General features: G+C 47.9%; 1 protein-coding gene across 7 annotated transcripts in view; it reads right to left on the bottom strand.

The window, feature by feature from the left end:
* The window catches only part of Puf (ubiquitinyl hydrolase 1 puf), a 107360-nt gene that overhangs the window by 12569 nt on the left and 74236 nt on the right, over window positions 1–20555 (bottom strand). For 4 of the 7 annotated variants that reach the window (XM_077680640.1, XM_077680645.1, XM_077680641.1 and 1 more), the window contains 19 exons: window positions 19049–19114; window positions 18871–18951; window positions 16892–16974; window positions 15421–15502; window positions 13156–13206; window positions 9546–9704; window positions 8969–9184; window positions 8669–8773; window positions 8482–8523; window positions 8173–8292; window positions 7920–8067; window positions 7378–7475; window positions 7200–7232; window positions 6189–6237; window positions 5977–6062; window positions 5518–5601; window positions 5038–5144; window positions 3778–4421; window positions 21–125 (listed from right to left, as the gene is read on the bottom strand). In XM_077680640.1, coding sequence (XP_077536766.1) covers window positions 21–125; window positions 3778–4421; window positions 5038–5144; window positions 5518–5601; window positions 5977–6062; window positions 6189–6237; window positions 7200–7232; window positions 7378–7475; window positions 7920–8067; window positions 8173–8292; window positions 8482–8523; window positions 8669–8773; window positions 8969–9184; window positions 9546–9704; window positions 13156–13206; window positions 15421–15502; window positions 16892–16974; window positions 18871–18951; window positions 19049–19114 — 2359 coding nt within the window. The remainder of the gene's footprint in view (window positions 1–20; window positions 126–3777; window positions 4422–5037; window positions 5145–5517; window positions 5602–5976; window positions 6063–6188; window positions 6238–7199; window positions 7233–7377; window positions 7476–7919; window positions 8068–8172; window positions 8293–8481; window positions 8524–8668; window positions 8774–8968; window positions 9185–9545; window positions 9705–13155; window positions 13207–15420; window positions 15503–16891; window positions 16975–18870; window positions 18952–19048; window positions 19115–20555) is intronic. The other 3 variants (XM_077680642.1, XM_077680643.1, XM_077680644.1) reach the window with 3 other exon arrangements.

The following is a 20555-nucleotide window of genomic DNA, read 5'->3' as shown; positions in this document are numbered from 1 at the left end:
GGAAGGAACGGGGCACTCACTGAGACCGTTGCTCTCCAGGAAGCTGCTGTGGCAGCTGGCCAATAGGGGCACGATGGGGCCGACAGTCTCCCGAGGCAACAGGGTCACCAGTTCCTTCAGCACCTCTGCACCAGGGGAGAGAGAGGGAGAGGGGGAGAGCTTCGTGACAACACTGCCACAGGCTGTGCTGAGCCCAACAACATCACTGGTCATTTTGGCTGCTACCTATGACACGCATGGTTTCCTTCTTGGTCGCCCAAACAGCCAACACGCTCGGTTTCTAGCTTTGGCCGAATAAAAAGACCTTCCTACCACTGCACTAACTCTTGTTGCTCACGAGCCCAGCTCGAACAACTTTTCTCTTTTCGTTTGAAGCAAAGGGACAGCTGTGAATTCGGCAAAGCAGCTACTATTTTTTTCCCCCTACCAGCATGCAAATTCTTGCACTGGGATTGCCTTGCTTCCATTTAATTCTCGTCCTAAGGTAGCTTACTAACACACTTAGCAATGGCTGCCAGGCACCTCACTTAATGTGTGGGGCACTAATGAAATTCTAGCTCCACCACCTCTAGACTTCCTTTTTCCCTACAATCTATTTCGTCTTGCGTTTTCTTTTTTCTAAAACTCAGCAAACGATTCCTGTTTGTGCATGACGCAGTAAGTTATAAACATCGACACTAGCTGACCGATTTTTCAGACCTTGAGGGGAACAAAAAAGATAGTCTGAATAAAAGAGCAGTCCGAAAAATCCATGAGTTGTTACTCCTAAGGGACAACTGGCGGTTCCTCGGGAAAGTCCGAAATATCCAGAAAGTCCAAATTTTTCGAGTCCGAAAAAACGGTTGGCTACTGTAATGAAAACCGGCTCATGCAGAAAAGGGACACTAGCCTCCTACACCAAAACGAATAACGACTATTTTCTTCCGTACTGCACCATTTTTTTTAAAAACCATTCACTCCTGCTTACAAATGCAGATATCTCGAACCACAATAAGTGCAGGGGGAAAAAAAATGGGGAATATTTGCGCATCCATGTTTTCCAGTGTGCAGCAATCCCATTATTAATTTCCGGATGCTGAGGTTGGGGCCGCACCATGTTTGACAACCGGCTGCCCAGTGATTCAACATCACGCATTCAATCCGTTCCACATGAGAGGTATCTCAATTACTTTTTCCGTTTCCCATTTTGTTCCGGCTGGAAAGACTGAAACAAGCGCTCAATTCAGCCAGAAATAATGAAAGAAAAAAAGTGCATTCCATGATATTCAGTACTAATATTCAGTCAAACTCCCTTACAATGAACGCGATAATTCCGCGAAAAGTTGTCGTTATACAGTTAAACCTCGATATAACGAAGTCGTACTTGGGGCCGCAAATTTCGTTAAATCGAGAATTTCGTAAAATCGAGGTTTCGATTTTACAGTTCATTTAACCAGTTATTGGGGTTTTAACACTTTGGCCCTCGCCAGGCAACAACTGCTATGTAGTTACCTCTCCAATTAAAGCGAAATTTGTACTAAAACTGGCCGCAAAAATTGTGTGAATTAAGAGTTTCAACACTTGGGCAATGGAACTCGGATAGCCGACGGTAGTTCATGTGTCACCGTAAAACCGGTGCTTTTTCCGCAACGCCTCATTAAATATGATAGCAGACTAGGTTTCCACTTTTTGTTTTTTCATTTCGGTCACTACTAAATGCCGCTGTTATAGTCAATTGAACCCGCGCCCGCGTCCATGTCCCGTGAACTTCACCCCGCCGAGGTGCTCGTTCGAAGTTACGCCTCTTTTCGTCTATTCAGTGGTAGGCTTAGGGGCCTAGGCGCGGCGGGCCAACAGCGGAAGGCTGCTATGAAGCTTTCGAAAGACTTTTTTCATGTACAAAGGCTCTGCAGTATAGGCGCGTGATGCAACCACAACACTCGAGATAAAGCCATGATTGCGAGTTCAGCGGAGTACACGCGGACCGCTTCACTGTGTGGAGCAGCGCTTACGTGCTCCGGAAAGCGGAAAGCTTACATTAAATAAAATTCTTCCGGCCAAATTCGATTAAGCAATTACTTTTATGCCCACTGAGCCCTTACGAAACTGATTTCTCCGCACCGCAGCTGTCTAATGAACGCTGGTGAAACGAAGATGACCACGTTCAAAGAGAGCAATTTATTGCCACCAGCACTCGATGTTCAAGCCGTAGTGAAGAAATCCGTAAGCAGTGCTTGGCGTTTCTTGACCAGGGCGGGCTTTACGTGACGGTCGTATGCTGACAGCGCTAACAAGGTCTTAACATTCGTGTGCACCTGCGTGCCTCCGCAGAACATCGATGGCATCCATCACACTTCGGTGGCTGTCAGTTTCACCGAACTTCCTCAGGCTCTTGTTCGGAACACTTTTCTTTCTCTTGGAGTGCTCATGCTGCTTACAAAACTCACCTAACGATGCACGAACAAAATATTAATTTGGTTATCAGCGAGCACAACCTAGAGCAGCAGCACCGTGAGCAATGACGCGTTGAAAAAAAAAGCTTGAAATAGGCTTCGGTAGCCTAAGCATAGAGGGCGCTGGCTTAGGCAACGATGGAGACGTCAAAATAGTGGCCGCACTATTAAACCGTCTATGACCGCTAGCGGTTTGTGCAGCTTCGTTCTTCGCTTTTAATTGTTGTGAACCGTAGATTTCACCGCTTTTCTTTCATTTGAGCCTTCAAGAGTCAATTTGAGCACTGAATTTTTTCAATGTAGGGCCTGAGAGGCAAAATAAAACGTGCCTCGACCGGAATTTCGTTCTTCCTTTCTTGCCGTGACTTCGTTAAATCGAAAGCGCCGCACAAAATTACTTCGTAAAATCGAGACAAAAATACATGCATTTAGCAAAATTTTGTTAGAAAACTTGAAAAAATTCGTTATATCGCGAATTTCGTTAAATCGAGGTTCGTTATATCGAGGTTCAACTGTATCAGTATCTCATTATATGTGGACTTACCTTTACCTTTACAAATAACGAGAAAGACAAGCAATAAGCTGCGCTACCTTTTCATTGCAGGAACAAAGTGATGGTTGGTTGCTTTCACACTGTAGTGACCATGACAGTCTTTCCCAGGCTGTCTAAGTGGTCGGCATGCTCCTCGGATAGTCCCCTCACAAAAAACAAGGCCCTTGAGAACCGCACTGTAGTCCAGTGCTTTGGCAGCACTTATGGGCTGTGGGGCAGGAATGCCTTTGTTGCAGTCATTGCAGCTGCAGTTCTCACTTGGGAGATCCTTCTACGTTGCCTCACGTAAACACTTCCATTTCTTCCTGTCGCCGATTCCATATCTTCTAAGATAGTTGAAACTGTAGACGTCAACAGTCCTCACTTCCTGGAGACTTCGGCGCTTCTCACCCCCGAGCGTATCTCACGGATGATGCCCACCTTGGTGCTGACATCGATAGCTTTTCGTTTCTTTGGCACATGGCCCTCGTTTGCAGGCATTATGCCCCACTAGTTGTTGCTAAGCGGAGTTATTCAACATTCAAGTATGGAAGGAGAGTGCACACGAACAAGAAAGAACAAAAACCTAGCAACGCTGCCGCCACACGCAACCAGCACAATGTAGCCTCATATGAGGGCGGCCAGCGAGCCCTCGCACAAGGCTACATGAGGCTACTGGCAAAGGAGTGTAGCGGTATGGTAGCGAGGCTACGAGAGCTCCGTGCCAGCATTACAAGTCACAACATGCGACACTGTTCCCTGACCCCCCCCCGTCCCCGAGCAAGAGGTGGAGAGAGCGGAGGAGTCACTCACCGAGGCAGAGCAGGCGCACCTGCGGGGGCACGTAGCTGTTGAGGAGGGTCAGGAGTCGGCGCAGGCCCTCGCCCAGCTGGGGCCAGCCACGAAGGGCGGCCAGGGGCTCGGGGGCTGCCCCGCCCGCGCACGTGCGCAGCAGCTCCAGCAGCAGGGACAGCAGGTCGCCCAGGTCGCCCGTCACGTGGCAGGCCGTCGCCTCGTGGTACATCACGTGCAGCGTGTGCAGCGCCTGGAACAGCACAGGCAGGCCGCCCGCGGACAGCGCCAGCAGCCGGTCCTGGGGGCCCCCCACCAGGATGCGCAGCGCCGCCACCAGCGTGGCCCAGCACACCCGCGGGTCCAGGCTCAGGTAGAGCGCCAGCGTGGTGCGCTTGAACAGCGACACCTCGCGCTGCTCCTGCTCGCTGGCGCCCCGCGGCAGCGACACGAAGAGCTCCATCAGCTTGAGCAGCTCCCCGACGGCCGCCGTGTACAGCGTCGTGTAGGGCGTGATGTTCTTGAAGGCCCACTGGACGTTCTGGTGGGCCGCCAGCTGCCGCGCAAAGGCCCGCGACTGCTGGCAGCAGAGCCGCAGCAGCCCGTAGTAGGCCGGCAGCATGCACCGGTTGAACACCACCACGTCCTGGTCGTCGTGGTCCGCCCTGCATTTGCGTGGCCACCCGTCTCTCATCATCATCCACTGGTCCATCGATCGATCGACTGACTGAGAACGGGGACTGAGCTCATTTTGTACTTGCACTCTCGACTATCACATAGTCTGCTGGACATGGCGACGGCATTTCAATCCGAAAGAGCATGCTTTGAGGAATGTAGCCTCACATTACTAGATTTGGTTTCGTTTCTGAATTAAACTTGTCACTGCATAGAACCCCCAAGAAACCTCACCCCTCCCCCCAATTTCGCAGCACTGCACCTAGTAGACACTCCACTGCACAGCCCTTGTCCCTTACAGAAGCGCATCTCTTTCCCACTTAGGACACATTAAAAACCATAAAAATGAAGCTCCTGTAAATCCCTTAAAAACTTCCAGGCATGTCACGCTTGTGCCAGCAAAGCAGTTTAACTGTGATTCGTTCCAAACACAGCGCAAAATAGGATGAAGCACATGAGGAACACAAGGGCACAAAGGACTACTGTAGTTGGAATGGATTCACATCCACTTGAGAACAAAATATGCGATACGTGATTGGCTCGATCCTTCTGTGCCTGCCTGCCCGCCTACCCAACTCCTCCCCCTGAAAACCCGCTACTACTCACAGTATGTAATTGAAGGCAATGTTCTTTGTGACATGAGGATTCTGCACAATGAGCTTGACGTTTTCCGGGCAGTCCACGCAGGCCTGGTACCAGAAAAGCAGCAGGGTCTGCGAATAGGGAACGAGGAGGAAATCCAAAGTCAACTTCCGAGCCAATGAAAGCCACTCAGCACAGTGATCGCTACATCCTGCGTCACCAGTAACACGCATGCACACACACACACACACACACACACACGCATGCATGCACTCAAAAGAAGGAGTTTCATTTTCAATGGAATGCATTGTTTCTCATTTCTGCTTCACTACACACTTCTTTTCCCCAATTTTCAGGCGTGCTGTGTCAAAACATATCGAGCACTGCGAATAAAAGTGGCCCACAGCAGGGTTTGCACAGTGTATAGAAGCCACCCGAGGAGACTTCAGGGATCTGTATTTCCCCTACTCTAATCGCGTGCAAACCTGCCCAACTCCCCCTTACCTGTTTGTTGTGATGAACAGGGATGGCTGGCTCCGACAAGCCAGGCTGGAAAAGGCTCCACAGGTCGAGGAAGAATTGACTGAACTGAAAAATGAGTGAAGGCGCGCAAATAAAGGGGGCTGAATGAGCCCACATGGTACAGTTAACCTCGCTTAACTGAAATCACGTAATAAAAGATAGTGTTTGAATTGAACAGCATCAGCAGAGTTAGTAACTATTTTTCTATATAGCCATTTCCAGTGACACGAGCTCTCGTTAAACAGAACTCCTGATAAGGAGAACAGATTCTTCGGGTCTCTTCCAGTTTCACTTACACAGCTCCTCTAATAACAGGAGTTCAGAGATGAGTTCTTAGCTTGTGCAAAGAGTACCGCCCAAGCTAACGTAGACCCGAGCTTTCGTCGCACCCCCAATCTGCTCCAATTCAACCAATGTTGTTCCACCAAGAGAGGCACTCACCATTAGCTTCTCCTGCTTTCCTACCAAACAGTAAGTGAGCACCGCAAAGTAGTACATCAGTTTGGCGGTGCCGTGAACGGCCGGGTCTGAAAAGCAGGAAGACGTGACGCCAGGCTCAGTGGGAGCAGTTGCAATGTGAAAACTTGTTTCAAAGTCATAATTTTGTTACTGCTTTCTTTGGAGTAGAAGCGAACTGTGCCAGCGTCACTTACCAATATACATTTTTGCTTTTTTGAGCAATCGTAATAGGAACTGGAACACCTGTGTCAGAAAATGAAAAATTAGAAAATGAAAATGAAAAAATAGGGATGAGCATTTGCCGGACGAACGACATTTCCTATTGAGATGGGAAATGAAACAGAACAATAAACAAGCATAACACAAAAAGAGAGGCGGGAGGCGACATGGCACTGACTAACAACCAGGCATTTTTTCAAAACAATACGCTACACAAGGTCTTCCTTGTCTTCCTCTACTGCCTTGTCTGCCTTTTTTTCAAGCCAGCAAGAATAGCTACATAGCTCTGCACAAGGTTCAAGGGAAAGTCAAAGTTAAAGGGAGAGTAAACATGAGAAATAAGTTCATCTGCATCCACACAATCCCACACCTGGTTTACAAAAATGCACTACCCCACCTGATAGCGGCCCTTTCATGCATTTGGAAATGGACAACAAAATCAAGGAAGGTGCGGCAACCGCAGTAATTTTTTCTGCCAAATGATTATGCTGTTAGACAAACATCAGGCTAGCTACAACCAGTCCAAAATTTCTGAATTAAAAACACAGCTTGACATTTGGCTGTACAGCCCAGTTTATGCTACAGATGACTTTGCTCTGCTCAAGGTGGAACAATAACTCCAAGGACATCTCCTTCTTCAGAAACTTCTCGTAATTCTTTGTTAGAGTTGCAAGGATAAGAACTTCTAGTGTTTCCCAAAATGCAACCGTTTATTCGCTAAAGAAGATCAACCGAACAACAAACTCACTCAGTCCATATCTAGCCTCATGTTGCTTTTATGCTTATGAAAGAGGAAAATTCAAGAAATTTCAGAATTTTCAAGGGCGGGTCTGTGAAGAGTTTTGGACTCTCAAGGCCTTGAAAACAAGCTGCTGAAATTCAATGGTTTTTAATGTGTCCAAGGGCCCGCATGAGCCCTGGGGTTAAATTCAGCTCGAAAGACAGTCGCTGACATCACGAGAGCAAGGTAGCCATGCATGACTCACCTGATGCATCACAGAAACAGCTTCTGGGCTCATCTGAAAGGGCAAGACATCTGCTTGTACCAGAAACACAAAACCCACAGACTCAAAGGAGGACACAGCAACAATCGACGCCACCCTCGTGCGAAACTCAGCAACACATTTCGCACCCAAAAAACAGTGCAAGGCGAGGTGTACGTACGGGCAGGTCCTTTTGCGGGGCCAACCCATTCCTGCCTGAACGGAAGGCCTGCCGAAACTGGGAGCTTGGCACTAGGGAGACCAACAGCAAGGCTGCCACTGCAAGGACGGGCAAAACAGGAAAAAAGGAGGGGGTGGGGGGGAATGTCAGTTCACAGAAATGACTTTCTGGGATGTCACAGGGATTAGTTGGCACAACTGGTGACCACCGACAAAAGCTGCCACCAAAAAACCATACTGTGTGACTGTGGTGGTGCCTGTGGTTCGGTTGAACATACTTTTCCTCATTAATGCCACTGCTCATGTTGTGCAGCATGAAATTGAAGTTTGTCAATACTTCTTATTTAAAACGAAAACAGGCAACGAAATTAATATTTCGGTGCTTCAATTAGGTTGGCGAGCTATTTCCCTCAAGGAAAGGCAAGGACGTGTGTTGTCCTTCACTCTCTCCAATGCATGAGACTGAATCGCGAATGCCGCCATCGTCGGCACTGCAGTCACAAGAAGGGAGGAAGGAAGGAAGAGGAGGAGGAGAGCACCCACCATTGCGCACCCTCTGCAGAGCGTGGGCGATGAGGAACTTCTCGACCCAGACGTCCATGCTCTGGAGGACCCACGAGTGTGCCAGCTTGTTCCGTGGCACCTGCATGGTCAGCCACTCCAGCGTCTGCAGCGGGCAGTACTCGGCCGCCTACGGTAGTTGGGGGTGGGGGGGGAGGAAAAGAGAAGAGAAGCACCACTGTCAGTCGCAAGGGGCCGTACTCTCTCCTCTCCTCTTCACTCGCAGCAGACTTGCCTCCCAAACCCGTTGGAGCACCAGGGAAGTGAAAGGCGGCATGCCCGATGGCCCTCCGGAATACTCCACCAGCATCGACAGCAGCTTGAAGAATGGCCCACTGGCCTGCAAGGTGGAACACTAGAATGAATAAGCCTCAGACGGTGTATTCACTTCGATGCTTTCGCTGCACAGCCTTGGGTGACAGATAACTTCAGTGTTCAAAAAGCAGTAGGCAGTGAGTTTAAAGTATGCTCTGTTGTTAACGGCTCAATTACTCACTAAAAAAAAAAAAGAAAAAGGAATAAAGAAATCTCGAGAGCTGCACACCTCAGGCTGCTTGGTGACAGATGAGAAGATCATGTTGACGATCTGCAAGAGAGAAAGAGAAAAAGCAAAAAGCAAGCCCATTTAAACAAGGGTGATGGAGTCGCAATCCTTCGCTAACGTCAGAGATGCAAGCTCTTGCGAGGAGACAAAGAAATGAGAGAAGAGAAGAACACTGCATCTCCCTCACGTGTGGGGCCAGCGTCTCGTTCCAGCGGCAGAGGCTGAGGATCAGGTTGCACGTCTGGCGCAGGCAGATGTTGTCCCGGATTTGGTGGTACAGAAACGGAAAGCCCTGCGCCAAGGAACAGTGCCCACATCAGCGTCGGGGGAGGGAGGGAAAGAAGGTGAGAGAGAGAAGGGAGAATGGGAGCCACCCATATATAGAACACTGAGAGCATCTCGCTGGTAGCACTTCTTGCCACCCATCCCAACAGGCTTTGCCCCCACATCTTAATCAAAAAGGAAGAAGTGGCCCTTCCCCTCCTACCTTTCCCCCCGTGAGGGCGTTGTAGTCGGCCTGTGCCAGCTGCAGCCGGTGGTCGTCGGCGCGGGACTTCTCCACCAGCAGCAGCACCAGGCACACCATCTTGTCCAGGGAGGCCGGCCGGCACTTGCTCGACACCGACGACGACAGGCCCCCGCCACCAGTGCCCCCGCCCTCCTCCTCCTCTTCCTCGTCCTCCTCCTCCGACACCATCTCCACCTGGGCATCGTTACATTGGTGGGGTGTGGGGTACAGCAACAGACTACTGCCGCGGTCCTAATAAATTGCTACGAGGTGTTTGAACACCGTACGACTAACATTTGGTATGTGATCCTTCTTCTTCTTTTCACAAAAGAAAGAAAAGAAGTTTTCTGCTTGGCAGGAAAAACAGGTCTGAAAAAACATTACCCAAAGAAGAGTGGTCCAAAATCGCACGGTGACATGTCGAGTTTGGCCGATCGGTTAAGTAGAGAGGGAAGTAGTAAACGAGGCTAACGGATGTTTTCAGTGTTTGGCTCCATGTGAACCAGTGCGCAGGGAGCTAGGTGCGAGGAGAAGAGGAAGGCGAGAGGGGACTCACGTAGTCCAGCTTGTGGCTGAGGTAGAAGGAGACGATGCTGGAGATGGCCTCGATGGAGAGCAGGAACTGGCACTCCTCCTCGCCCATCTTGGCAAACTCCAGCAGGAAGGCAAAGTACTCCGTCAGGTGCCGCAGGTGCTGCTTCGCCCCGTGCTCAATCTGAAAGAGGGTGCAGGAGGGGGAGGGGGCTTTTCCATTGCCGTCATCGCAGCAGCAAAACAAAACTAGAAAAACCAAATGACTGGGTTAGAAATTCCTGAGCTTGGGCACAGAACAGAGCAGGCAAACCCACACCTGCTGTAATCTGCCCTGTGCCTCTCTAACGTGTCCGGTGGCACAGCGCCTGCTCCTACAGAGGCAGGCACCAAGTCAAACCAACCGAAGCCCCTCCACTTTGGCTAGTGAAGATCAAAGCCATCATTGAGACACCCTACCAACTGGGGCAAGTTGCAGGGACTGCGACCTCCGCACAAGTTCCTTTCCAGTTAGCTTCCACGTACGACCGACCACAAGGATCAGGCCTTTAGGCTTTTTTTTCTTACGAACGCTCTTACGAAACAATGCTGCACTGGCCCCCGAGGTGCTATGAACACACCCCTCTGTCCCGTTCCCAATGGGTTCACTTTAGCAAGGTCTTACGGGAAAATGGAGAGAAGAAACTTTTATTGGAACGCAGTAAAGGCTTCAGGGAAACAAAACATTTTTTTCCGGTTACCGGGTAGTAGCGACTTGTACGGGAGGGGATATATTCTGAGATGTTCTCTGGAAGAGCCTACAGCGCTGCGTGATTTCTTGGTATGAAAGTAGAGGATGCGTGTGCGCTGGCTCGGCAGGTCAAATTGCAAGCCATGGGGATGACGACCTCCTTGCTGGAGATGCGACTGTGAGCTCGTGATCATTTCATCCTCACTGGTCTCAGTGGCAGTCTTTGACGATTCGAAACACTGTCAGGTGCAATCGGCCGTTTGCAAAGCTGTGACATGCCTGCTGCGAGTCTGCAACAAGACTATGGCGTAGCTTTGGTTCATTGTGAGAACTATCGCAGCTTCCTTGGCTTGGAGGGGGTTGTTTTCAGGAAGAGATGCAACACAGGCGTTTGTTATTTAAAGTGATGGCAGCTGCCACGGCTGTTCTTCCAGGCTCTTCAAGACACTTCCTCAGTGTCCGTGTAGGCGGTAGATGGTTTACCTTTGTACATTTTAAGGATTGTCCGGGCTTGGGCCTCTCTGGAATCTTCGTGACACACTGTGTGCATATTAAGACGGGCACAATTACATTTTATTGGATTGAGTGGGATACATTTCCAAGAGACAGACGGCTGAGTGGGGCCGACGGTACAGAGAAGGTTCTGCACACATCAACACATGTTCTGCACAGACATCACGTGGTCCCTTGAGCCACAATCCCACTAGCATGTGGCCTCACCTCCCTACTCAGGAGTTCCCATATAAAACCTCTATCTCTGTGGCACTGTCTGATGTTGCAGTTTGGACAAGCATCTTCATTGCGTGAGCAATAAATGCTGTCTGCAATGCTTAACCTTGTAACCTCCTGGTGAACAACAAACCAAATGTGTATAACTGCAACTGCAATGCTCGCTTCTATGTCTCTTTTTACTGTCACACTCACGGACAAGTACACTTTAAGTGAATCACGGCACAGTTGCACTTGTAGGAGTGCTTGATAGGCATTGTGGTCTTTGCCCCATATCTAGGGGTGGCCAAACACTCGAAACTTCTGAATATAGAAGTATGATGACATCCAACTAACCCTTATCTGGAAGACAGGCAATTTCAAACCCACGCTCTTTCCTTTCGACGCGTTATATTGCGGACTCTATCATAGTCAAATAAATCACTACATGCTCCTTCCCTCATATTTCGGAAGCAAAGCAGACACTGGGGGTGCTTCACGGCCAGAAACACACAACAGTGGAAGGATTAGGTTTCAAACTGCACGGCACAATCCGAAAATTTTTCATATGTTTAAAGTGCACTTCGAAGTTCAGAAACACCAGTGGACAGTCGTATCAATGAACTCGGATGCTAACTAATGCCTCACTGAAAACAACCACAACATGTGTTATTCGTTGCCACAAGTGTTTGCACTAGTTGGGCAGCATATGCACTGCACCTTGTGCGCTTACAATTGACCACTGCAACAGCTGCACCAACTTCCTTCGGTGAAGCTGACCAATGCTATTTAGCGGCACTGGGGGCAATGCACTTTCCCGTCAGCAACGCGTCGACCACATGCAGCCAGGGAGGTAAAGTCGGAAGCTTCTTCAGGAGCCTCTTATCTCTTTGGCAAGTGGAGGATCCTATTGATTCTTATTACTTTACACAGGGATGGCCTTTGGCCCGCGCAGCACATGAGTTCACCGTACAAGCTATGTCATTCCAACACGTGGGTATTAGAGGCGAGAACTGCTTTTGCAGCTGCCAAAGTTCCTCCTTGTCCTGGAACCCTCTCCCCTGCACTGTTTTAACAATGGCAGGAGCACTTCAAAGGGTGAAACGCTGCTCGCGTTGCCATGCTGCCGCAACTTCGTTCTTTGAAAAGGCGCCATTAGCCCTAAGATCGGATGCCGAGGTTAGGCCCAATAGGCCTACCTCACTCACGGCCACATGATAGCTTGGCGACCTTCCCGGCCCTTCAAGCAGCCGGTCACGAAGGCGCACAATCACTGTGTAACTACTTGTACCGCTTGGCTAATAAAGCCCCTCATTCGTCTCAGCCCTTTGGAGCCTGTCTTCACCCGGTCGCGGCGTTGTGTCAACACGAGTGGTGTCCACCTGCTGCAGCATGCTTCCGCACAACTCCGCAAGGGACGCTGTTGCCTACTGTAGCTGGACAGCTGGGGCTCGGAGCTCCGTAGCAACACTCTTTACGCTCACACTGGCATAGACAAAGTACAACTCCATTTAATTTTAAAAGGCTAGTTCTTGGTAAACCACTCAGCTCCATTCCAGACACGAAAGAGATTTTTTAAACTAAAAAAAAAAAAAAAATGCAGAAAATATTGAGAAAAATTGAAACTTCATGCTGCAGTGATGCATTAACGGGCACAAGTGACATGCTATGGCCCAGAACTAAAAAAAACACAGTCAGCCGTCTGTAGTAACTGCCCGTTAGCATTCAAGTGACACCATCAAACGAAACTAGAGGCCACGCCACAATAGCCCGGTTATATCTCTTGACGGGGGCTTCAGTCGGTGGCCACCAATCGCACACACAAGATTCCATGATGTCACAGAAAAGTTTCCAGGAAGTGGCACGGGAGTTGCCACTGACGCATTTGTTCTCTTTAATGTCTCCATTCTTTTGTTTGGGGTTTGTGATAAAATTTACACCATTGTTATTGAGACAGAGAAGTCCCTTTAATGAACCATTATCGCATTCTGTATTCAAAGCCCCTTTAAACCTGCGCTAGTTGTATTAATAAACAATAAACAAACAAACAAACAAAAACTTTCTGTACATTTTCATTAGACATTAAATACTCCCAGGGGAAGCCCCGCTTAAAAATTCTCGTGCATGTGAGGAGGACATTGGCAGAAGAAGTGGTGAGAGTGAAACTCATGTTGTTAATACTGGGAAAGGAACCCACCACCAGAGGCTTGGAAAACTGGGACGATACCACCGCACCATGAGGGCGTGCCTGCAAGGTTTTACAAATAACGCCGATTTTTTTATGCCTTTCGCTGCCCTGCGAACGTTTATATCAGTTCGAGGAAGAAACTCCAAGAACTGATATGAATGTTCGTGAAAATGCCACTTTTAAGTCTTTCTGCTTACGGAAACTGTTCCGTCATTGCTTGTTAAAACATATACTTATGCCCTCGTACCAACAATACTGAAACATGTGCGGTTGAGGTCACCACACGGGATGAAAGTTGCCTCCATATAAAAATATAATACCAATCAATAAAGCTAAAAACAGCAAGATTATTCTTTTATATTCGTTGCAATAAAAAAAAAACTGCGAAAAAATTTTAAACAAGCTTCTTTTTTTTCTTCCTACGAGCTAGTAGTTACCGAGGCATAACAGAAACTGTAAATTTGAGTTTTAATATTAGAAATCATTAAACATCTGCTTCAATTAAAAAAAAACATTATTCCCTTTCCATTCACGTTGAATGTAAAAATAACCCTGCGCACAGCCCTTGTCACATCTCCTTTTACTCTCAAAACCTGCCAATTGGAAGTGCTGGTCATTAACGACTAATTACAGTGGAATCTCGGTCATACGAATCTCAAGGGGCGGCAAAAATATTCGTATCACCCGAAAATTCGTATCATCAGAAAACGAGAAAAAATGGAAATGTGCTGCGCATGCGACAGGCGGCGGCAATATGGCATCGGCTCTTGCCGCGAAGAGGTGCAGGTAGCTTCAGCAACCGCTTCTAACCTTTTGTTAAAACGGAGCTCAATGTGTAAATTAAATTGCTCATGCGGGAAAGGAGCTGACAGTATGGGAGAAGCACTATAAAATGTCATCTACGCCAAATATCCACCGCGGAGCTGGCCTAGCCAGCTGCTGCTAGCGCTCCGAAATTGCCGCAATCACAATGAGGCGCGCGTCTCCCTATTGGCGCAAGTCGGGAGGCTCCTCCCAATGCAGTTAGCGGTAACCGAGGCAGAGGCTGGCGCCTGGGTGCCGGGCTGAATCGTCAGCGCGGGCGTCAAAAGAACGCGCGCTCATCGCCGACGCGACGCGCGCACACGAACTCAAGCCTGAACCGCATGCCATCCGGGCGCGTCGGCGTTTGCGCGCGCGTTCTTTAAAATGACGCGCGACGCGCGCGGCAGTGGGAGGAGCCTGCCGACTTGCGCCAACGGGGAGGCACGCTCTTCATGGCGGCAGTTTGAAAGCGCTCCGGACAGCCCGCTGGCTCCGCCGGAGATGTTTAAGCTTACCACGGTGGCGGATATTTGATAGGCGCTTTCCCTAGCCGCGCGGGGACTCATCAGCTCCCTTACTTCATAAGCAACTTCTTTTGTTCTTTAAAGAGCGGTCAGAAGCGGTCGGTCGAGCCACCCGCCCTACTTCGCGGCCGTTGACGCCGCCATGTTGCCGCGGCTTACCGCGCCGCGCGCCGCATGCGGGTGGTATTCGCGGTGGCGTCAGCGCGCCTGTGGCGTGCGCGGCGCGTTTTCGTGAGCAGAAAACGCTCCATGCAGTTCACGCCTAATGATTTTGTGCCTGCGTGCGACCAAGGCCACACGGCCGCACAAACACTCCCGCCTCCCGTCCACGCCGCAGTCATCTGCTCGCGGCTCGCGTGTTCGTATCACCCGCACCGGGTGATAAATGCGAACGGATCATCCGAATTTTTTTACATTGCGTACAATGCATTTTGGCCGGGGAATTTTGAAAATTCGTATCACAACGAAATTCGTATCAACCGAATTCGTATCACCGAGATTCCACTGTACTTGATTGAATGTTTGGGGAAGAAAAAAAAAACATTCCCAAATGTCTAATCCTTGAAAATATGGGCTGGTCATACAAGAAGCATGAATTCATCAAAATCACAGCTCCTCCACTTGGCACACAAGCTGCTACTGGGCTTTTGATACACCGAAGTACTGTAAGTACAGCTATGATAGGACTAACAACTGCGATGAGCAACGCACCCTCAAAAACAGACAAGCAGATAAATAATCAAGGGTAAATAAACAAATGAATTAAAATTAAACGAAAAGGTGGCGTAAATGCAGTATGCAGACACATGTACTAAAGAAACGTAAATGCAGCATGCGGGCACAAGTGTTTGTGGACAAGTACATACAAACAAACAGAAAGAACAGAAAGAAACAAACGGACCAACAAACAGAGGCATGCAGCCGTGGAAAGGCAGCGCCCACTCACCAGGGCCAGCAACTTTCGCACAAACCGGGTGACGCACGAATACTGGCCGATCTGGCTGAGGTCCACGTCCGACGAGTCGTCACTGCAGAGAAGAAAAATCCAAGGCCCCATCCTCATAACCACAGCTAAGTTCACTGTCTCCATTACCATCTCACACAAAACTTTTTTTTTTCTAATACATGTATCCAGTTTAGTAAGCCATTGTTTCATTCGCAACAAGTTTGTTGGGGACCACCCGGGAAGGTGCACACAGCAGCACATAATCAGCAAGTCAAAAACAATGACCCATTTAAGGATTTAAGGGAGAGACCAAATAAACAAACAAACATTTAAAAATATCTAAAATTTTTTAAATGTTTGGTAAAAAATGTTTGGTAAAAAAATCTGGTAAAAAAAATTTTTACCAGAAGACATTTTTGTGTCATGTATCTCATTTTTTCTTTGTACATACCAGCGCCAAATTTAGGCTCAAAGTATTAAAAATACGTTAACAAGGCATGGATGTCTGAAAAAAGACATTCTAATGCCAAAATCAAGCCAAACTTCTCAGATCTTTTGCTACTTCTAAACTTAGATAAAAAAAAAAGAGCTGTGATCCAGACGGAATCCCGAACAGTTTTTTGAGAAGGTATGCAGAAATGGTTAGCAAATACCTATGCTTTATTTACACCAAATAGATCCAAGATTGCTGCCTTCAAGAAGAATGGAAACATTCCATTCTTCTTGAAGGCAGCAATCTTGGATCTATGCCAAATGAATAACTGGCCAAAGTTATTCCAGTGCACAAAGCAGGTGATATGAGTACCCCCCACAATTTTAGGCCGATTTCATTAACCACTACTTGTAGTAACATATAACAGAATTTGTCGAACATAATGAGATTCTTCATCTGAGTCAACATAGATTCCATAATAGATTGTCCACCGTAACACAGCTTGGAAAAAGAGTGCACGACCTTACGTAGTGCATTAATGATCATTCTCAGACTGACGTAACATTTACGGATTATTCAAAGGAACTCGATCGTGTCTCGCACATAAAATACTTGTTAAAATGAAAGAAATACTGGGTGATGGCCCTATCCTCCAATGAGTAGCTAACTATTTGTCAGACAGGCTTCAATTTGTTCAATTCGGCGACCATGCTTCTAATATTGTTCCCATCATGTCAGGGGTTCCGCAGGGTTCTGTTTTAGTGCCGTTATTATTTTCACTTTTTATAAATGATTTAACACAAGTTTTTGACGTTAAAGTTAGGCTGTTTGAAGATGACTGCATGTTGTACCAAGAGATAAAAACCATTGATGACCAAATTAAACTAAATGACTGCATTGCGTCGGCATGTTAAACCCTAAATCAATCAATCAATCAATTGATGGCCAATAAATTAGCAGGAGCAAACTGCCTCACTCCACTGCACACAATGCGTATTGTGGACCTTGAAGAGGAAGGCAGTAGTGATCCCTTCTCACCTGTCTGGGTATGGCTGCAGGTACAGCGCAGAGTGGCCAGGCTGCAGCTGGTTTATCACATGAATGCACAGCCTCTGGAACAACTGCAAAAGAATGGAAAAAAGTTTACGGATAGCCACCCCAAAATGATCCGACCTACCACGATGCCAGTACAATTCCCGATTCAAATATTTCCACATCCATCAGTTTTAAAGCCCCAGAGGAATGAGTGCCCATCGTGTTGTTCCTTTCTTTCACAGATATTACTTTAGTTGGCACTTTTGCCCTGCTTTGAGAAGCAATCCTCTCTGCAACCACATCATACCACCATCACACTAGCGTCCTTGTCCCGCATTCCAGCCCTTTTCCAGGAGTTACCAACTCCCCTAAAATAATAACAGTAATAACGATAAAACAGAACTAACAATATTCAAAACAATAACAACACATTTATTATATTATTGTTATAACAGACACAGCAAATAACAAAAAGGAGTAAGTAGAAATAATATAAATGTAAATAAGAAATGGATAAGCATTGGATAAGTAATAAACAAAAAATCCCGGGCCATCTCCACTACCGTGAAACCCAGGGAGGGGCGAAGCATGCAGTGTATCAGTGTATTCAAAGATTGTAAGTCTCTCTTTTGCCACTAGGTGTGAACTAATTGTGCCCCAGAGGAGCGCCGGTGGGAGAAGCAATCGCACACTTGCTGAGGCAGCGGTGCCCTCTATCTCGTTGAACCGGATTTAAGCAATTTGCATGCCCACCAGTTTGAGGCAGTGGCAGGGGTCAATGCAAGCGCAGTGCAATGCCCGCGCCTCGCTCCGGGGGCTGGTCCTCGGTGACCAACGAGGCCCAAACAGGTAAGTGTGCCTTTTCTTGCTTCGACCGACCACCCGGTCCGATCAGGCCTAGCGTAGAGAGCGGGTTGGTATTTGAGTGTAACACAAATTTTAGCCCATCTAAGAACAGCTTCTGCTTATGTTTGACGATTGCTGAAGTGGACAGGGAACGTACCACAAATCTTCAAATTATGTTACTTATTTGAATCGGTTTTATCCATTATACACTTTTCTTTTAATACATTGCGTATTGCGGCTACATGAGATGCTGACGCCTGACAACGCCGACAAGAGGTGCCGACAGCTGAAGCCCCCAAGGGGCTTCGCCCCTAAAAAGAACAACGAAAAAATGGCCGCGTATCTGCTCCTTTTTGTTGCATATGCCAATGAAAGACAATAGTCGACTGGCACCCCTGCCAAGTAAAGGCCTCCCTTCTGTTTCCAGCTCACCTCTCACGCTGTTCCTCTCCCATCTTGTTCCTCCCCAGATAACACGCCAGAGCTTTGCTCAAGTCAATTTAAATTTACTGCATTCCACTGCTCCAAGTCGGGTTCCTCGATGCCAGCGTTGTCGTACGGCGGAGACGCGCGTGAATCGAGGAACCCGACTACGTTAAAAGACCCACATTGCCCCACTCCACGAGCATTCCAAGCGGAACGCGGAACCTATCTAGTGGAACCTATCGTTGCTGTTGCCATTTGAATTTTTCGAATTCCGCCAGGCAGCGCGGGCAACAGCCAGTGACAGTTTTCTGCAGTTGATGTAGTATTTCATTTGCTATTGCAAAAAGCAAGCATCCATGTATTTTTTAATAAAGGAAAACTGCAAATATCACTCATGCATTGATTTTCTGCCTTATATTTGCATAATGTCTTGTTCTTGTTCAACAATGTTGACCAGCATGAACACTAACACCGGACCAAGGTGTTTAGATTCGGCTGTGAGCACTGCATATGTATCACTTTAGCCAGCTGGCTGCACTGAGTGATAGACAGACAGACAGACAGACAGACAGACAGACAGACAGACAGACAGACAGACAGACAGACAGACCAGAATTTTCCCATTCAGGTAGCCCAAGAAAGACTATTGTCTCTAAAAAGTTTGTCATGCATCTGTCTCACGGCTCAACAGCACATGACACCGGCCTCACCTGCCTAACAACCTGGTTCGGACACCGGATGAGGATCTGCACGGGCCAGCACTCGTCCTCGGCCATATGGTCCAGGAACCACTGCAAGTGGAGCAAAGCAGAGGTCGGTGACCCCCAGTGCCCTTTGACACGGACGCCGACCCAACACTGCCAGAGCTCAGCAGCAGTCCAACGTTACCTCGCACGCGGCTTGACTTGCGTTGAACTGCTTCGTCAGGAGTTCGATCCACTGCGCCATGGTCGGCTGTTTGAGGAAGAAATTAACTGCACTGTAATTCCGCTGCAAATCATTGCTACTCGGCGCTTGTCTTTCAAAACAGTGAGGATAGGAACTTGTGTACGTACAATAAACGCACCCATCAGCATTAGCTGAGCACACAGTTTTATTAGCTGAGCACACATTTTTAAACACACAGACTTCAGCTTAACACGCAGCCAGCCTTACTGCCTCAGTTTACACTCCGTTCAAGACAGTTTGTCTTGGTGAACAGGGGTAGCCGAGAGAGACTTATAAAAGTGGACGCGAGTGCTGTGACCGGCCGTTTCCAGTGTCCACGTAAACTTACATTGCATGACCCAGTCAAAAATTTGGGAATCATGAGCAAAAGTGGTGAGGCAATGAAGCTGGCTGTTCGCTTACTGCAATACTTTCTACACCATCTCCTAGGTGGCAGCACCTTGTCGCTTGATCAGTGTGTGGACGGCGCTTTGTCTTTTCTATTTGTGGTGCACTGTTTTTTGTCGCAAAAATAAGAAAAATAAAAGGGAAACTAAAGTGAAAAATACAACCTTCTGTTATTTCTTTTAAGCAAAGGGAAAACATCCTCTCTTGTCGAATAACACCTCAAAGAGCTAAGGAAGCAGTAGTCATACTTAAGTTCGAAACATAAAAGCAAAGGATTTTCGCTGAACGTAAAAGCTGTCGAAAGTGCGGAGCAGAGGTTCGCCAGTGCTTCTCTCGTGTTTTTCTTGTACCTTTGTGTTGTTTTTTTGCAACGCCGCCTGTATAACATTGCCCAATACAGGTGGCGCTGCTCCTACTCTCCCACCAAGAGGGGCTGTGGCTCCCTCTCTTGACTAGTTCTACTATCAGCCAGCCTGGCGTTAACACCAAAAGTAGTCAAGAGAGGGAGCCACAGCCCCTGGAAAGGCCTACAAAGAGACACTGGACTGGGTTTTCATTAGTTTGAAGCAGTTAATGGGTTAATTCCCAAGGTTTTCTCATTTTATATTATCGTGTACTTATTTACAGCCTAGCGACGGCGCAGCCCAAAGACTGCCCCCAACACCATGCATATGCGTGATTGGTGCCTCTGTGGTGCAATGGGATGGACATTAGCTTCGTAACGCGAGGGACCCAGGTTCGATCCGGACCAGAAGAAGTGGTTCCCTTCTCGAAGCCTCCGTTTGGGTGCGTGACGCCGTGACCTCAAACAAGCTACGATGAGAAGCTGGGCCCCTAAAAATGCTCTGCACTTAAAGTTATACAGTCTTTACTGTTCCCTAAACAGACACATACAACTTCAACAAGCTAAAACAAATAGTTTCTTGCAACCTCTCAGTTGCCACAAATTTAGTACTTTTGATTTACACGCCCTCTTTTTGACACAATTGTGGCTTCCACTCATTGATACAATTTTTCTCCGCCCCATTACCATTCCCGTTGTTTTGCTGCTTGTGTACCA

Source organism: Haemaphysalis longicornis, unplaced genomic scaffold, assembly GCF_048455015.1.
Source record: "Haemaphysalis longicornis isolate Haplotype H1 unplaced genomic scaffold, Haemaphysalis longicornis Haplotype H1 scaffold_8, whole genome shotgun sequence".
Taxonomy (NCBI): Eukaryota; Metazoa; Arthropoda; class Arachnida; order Ixodida; family Ixodidae; genus Haemaphysalis; species Haemaphysalis longicornis.
This window is presented reverse-complemented; position numbering and strand designations above follow the sequence as displayed.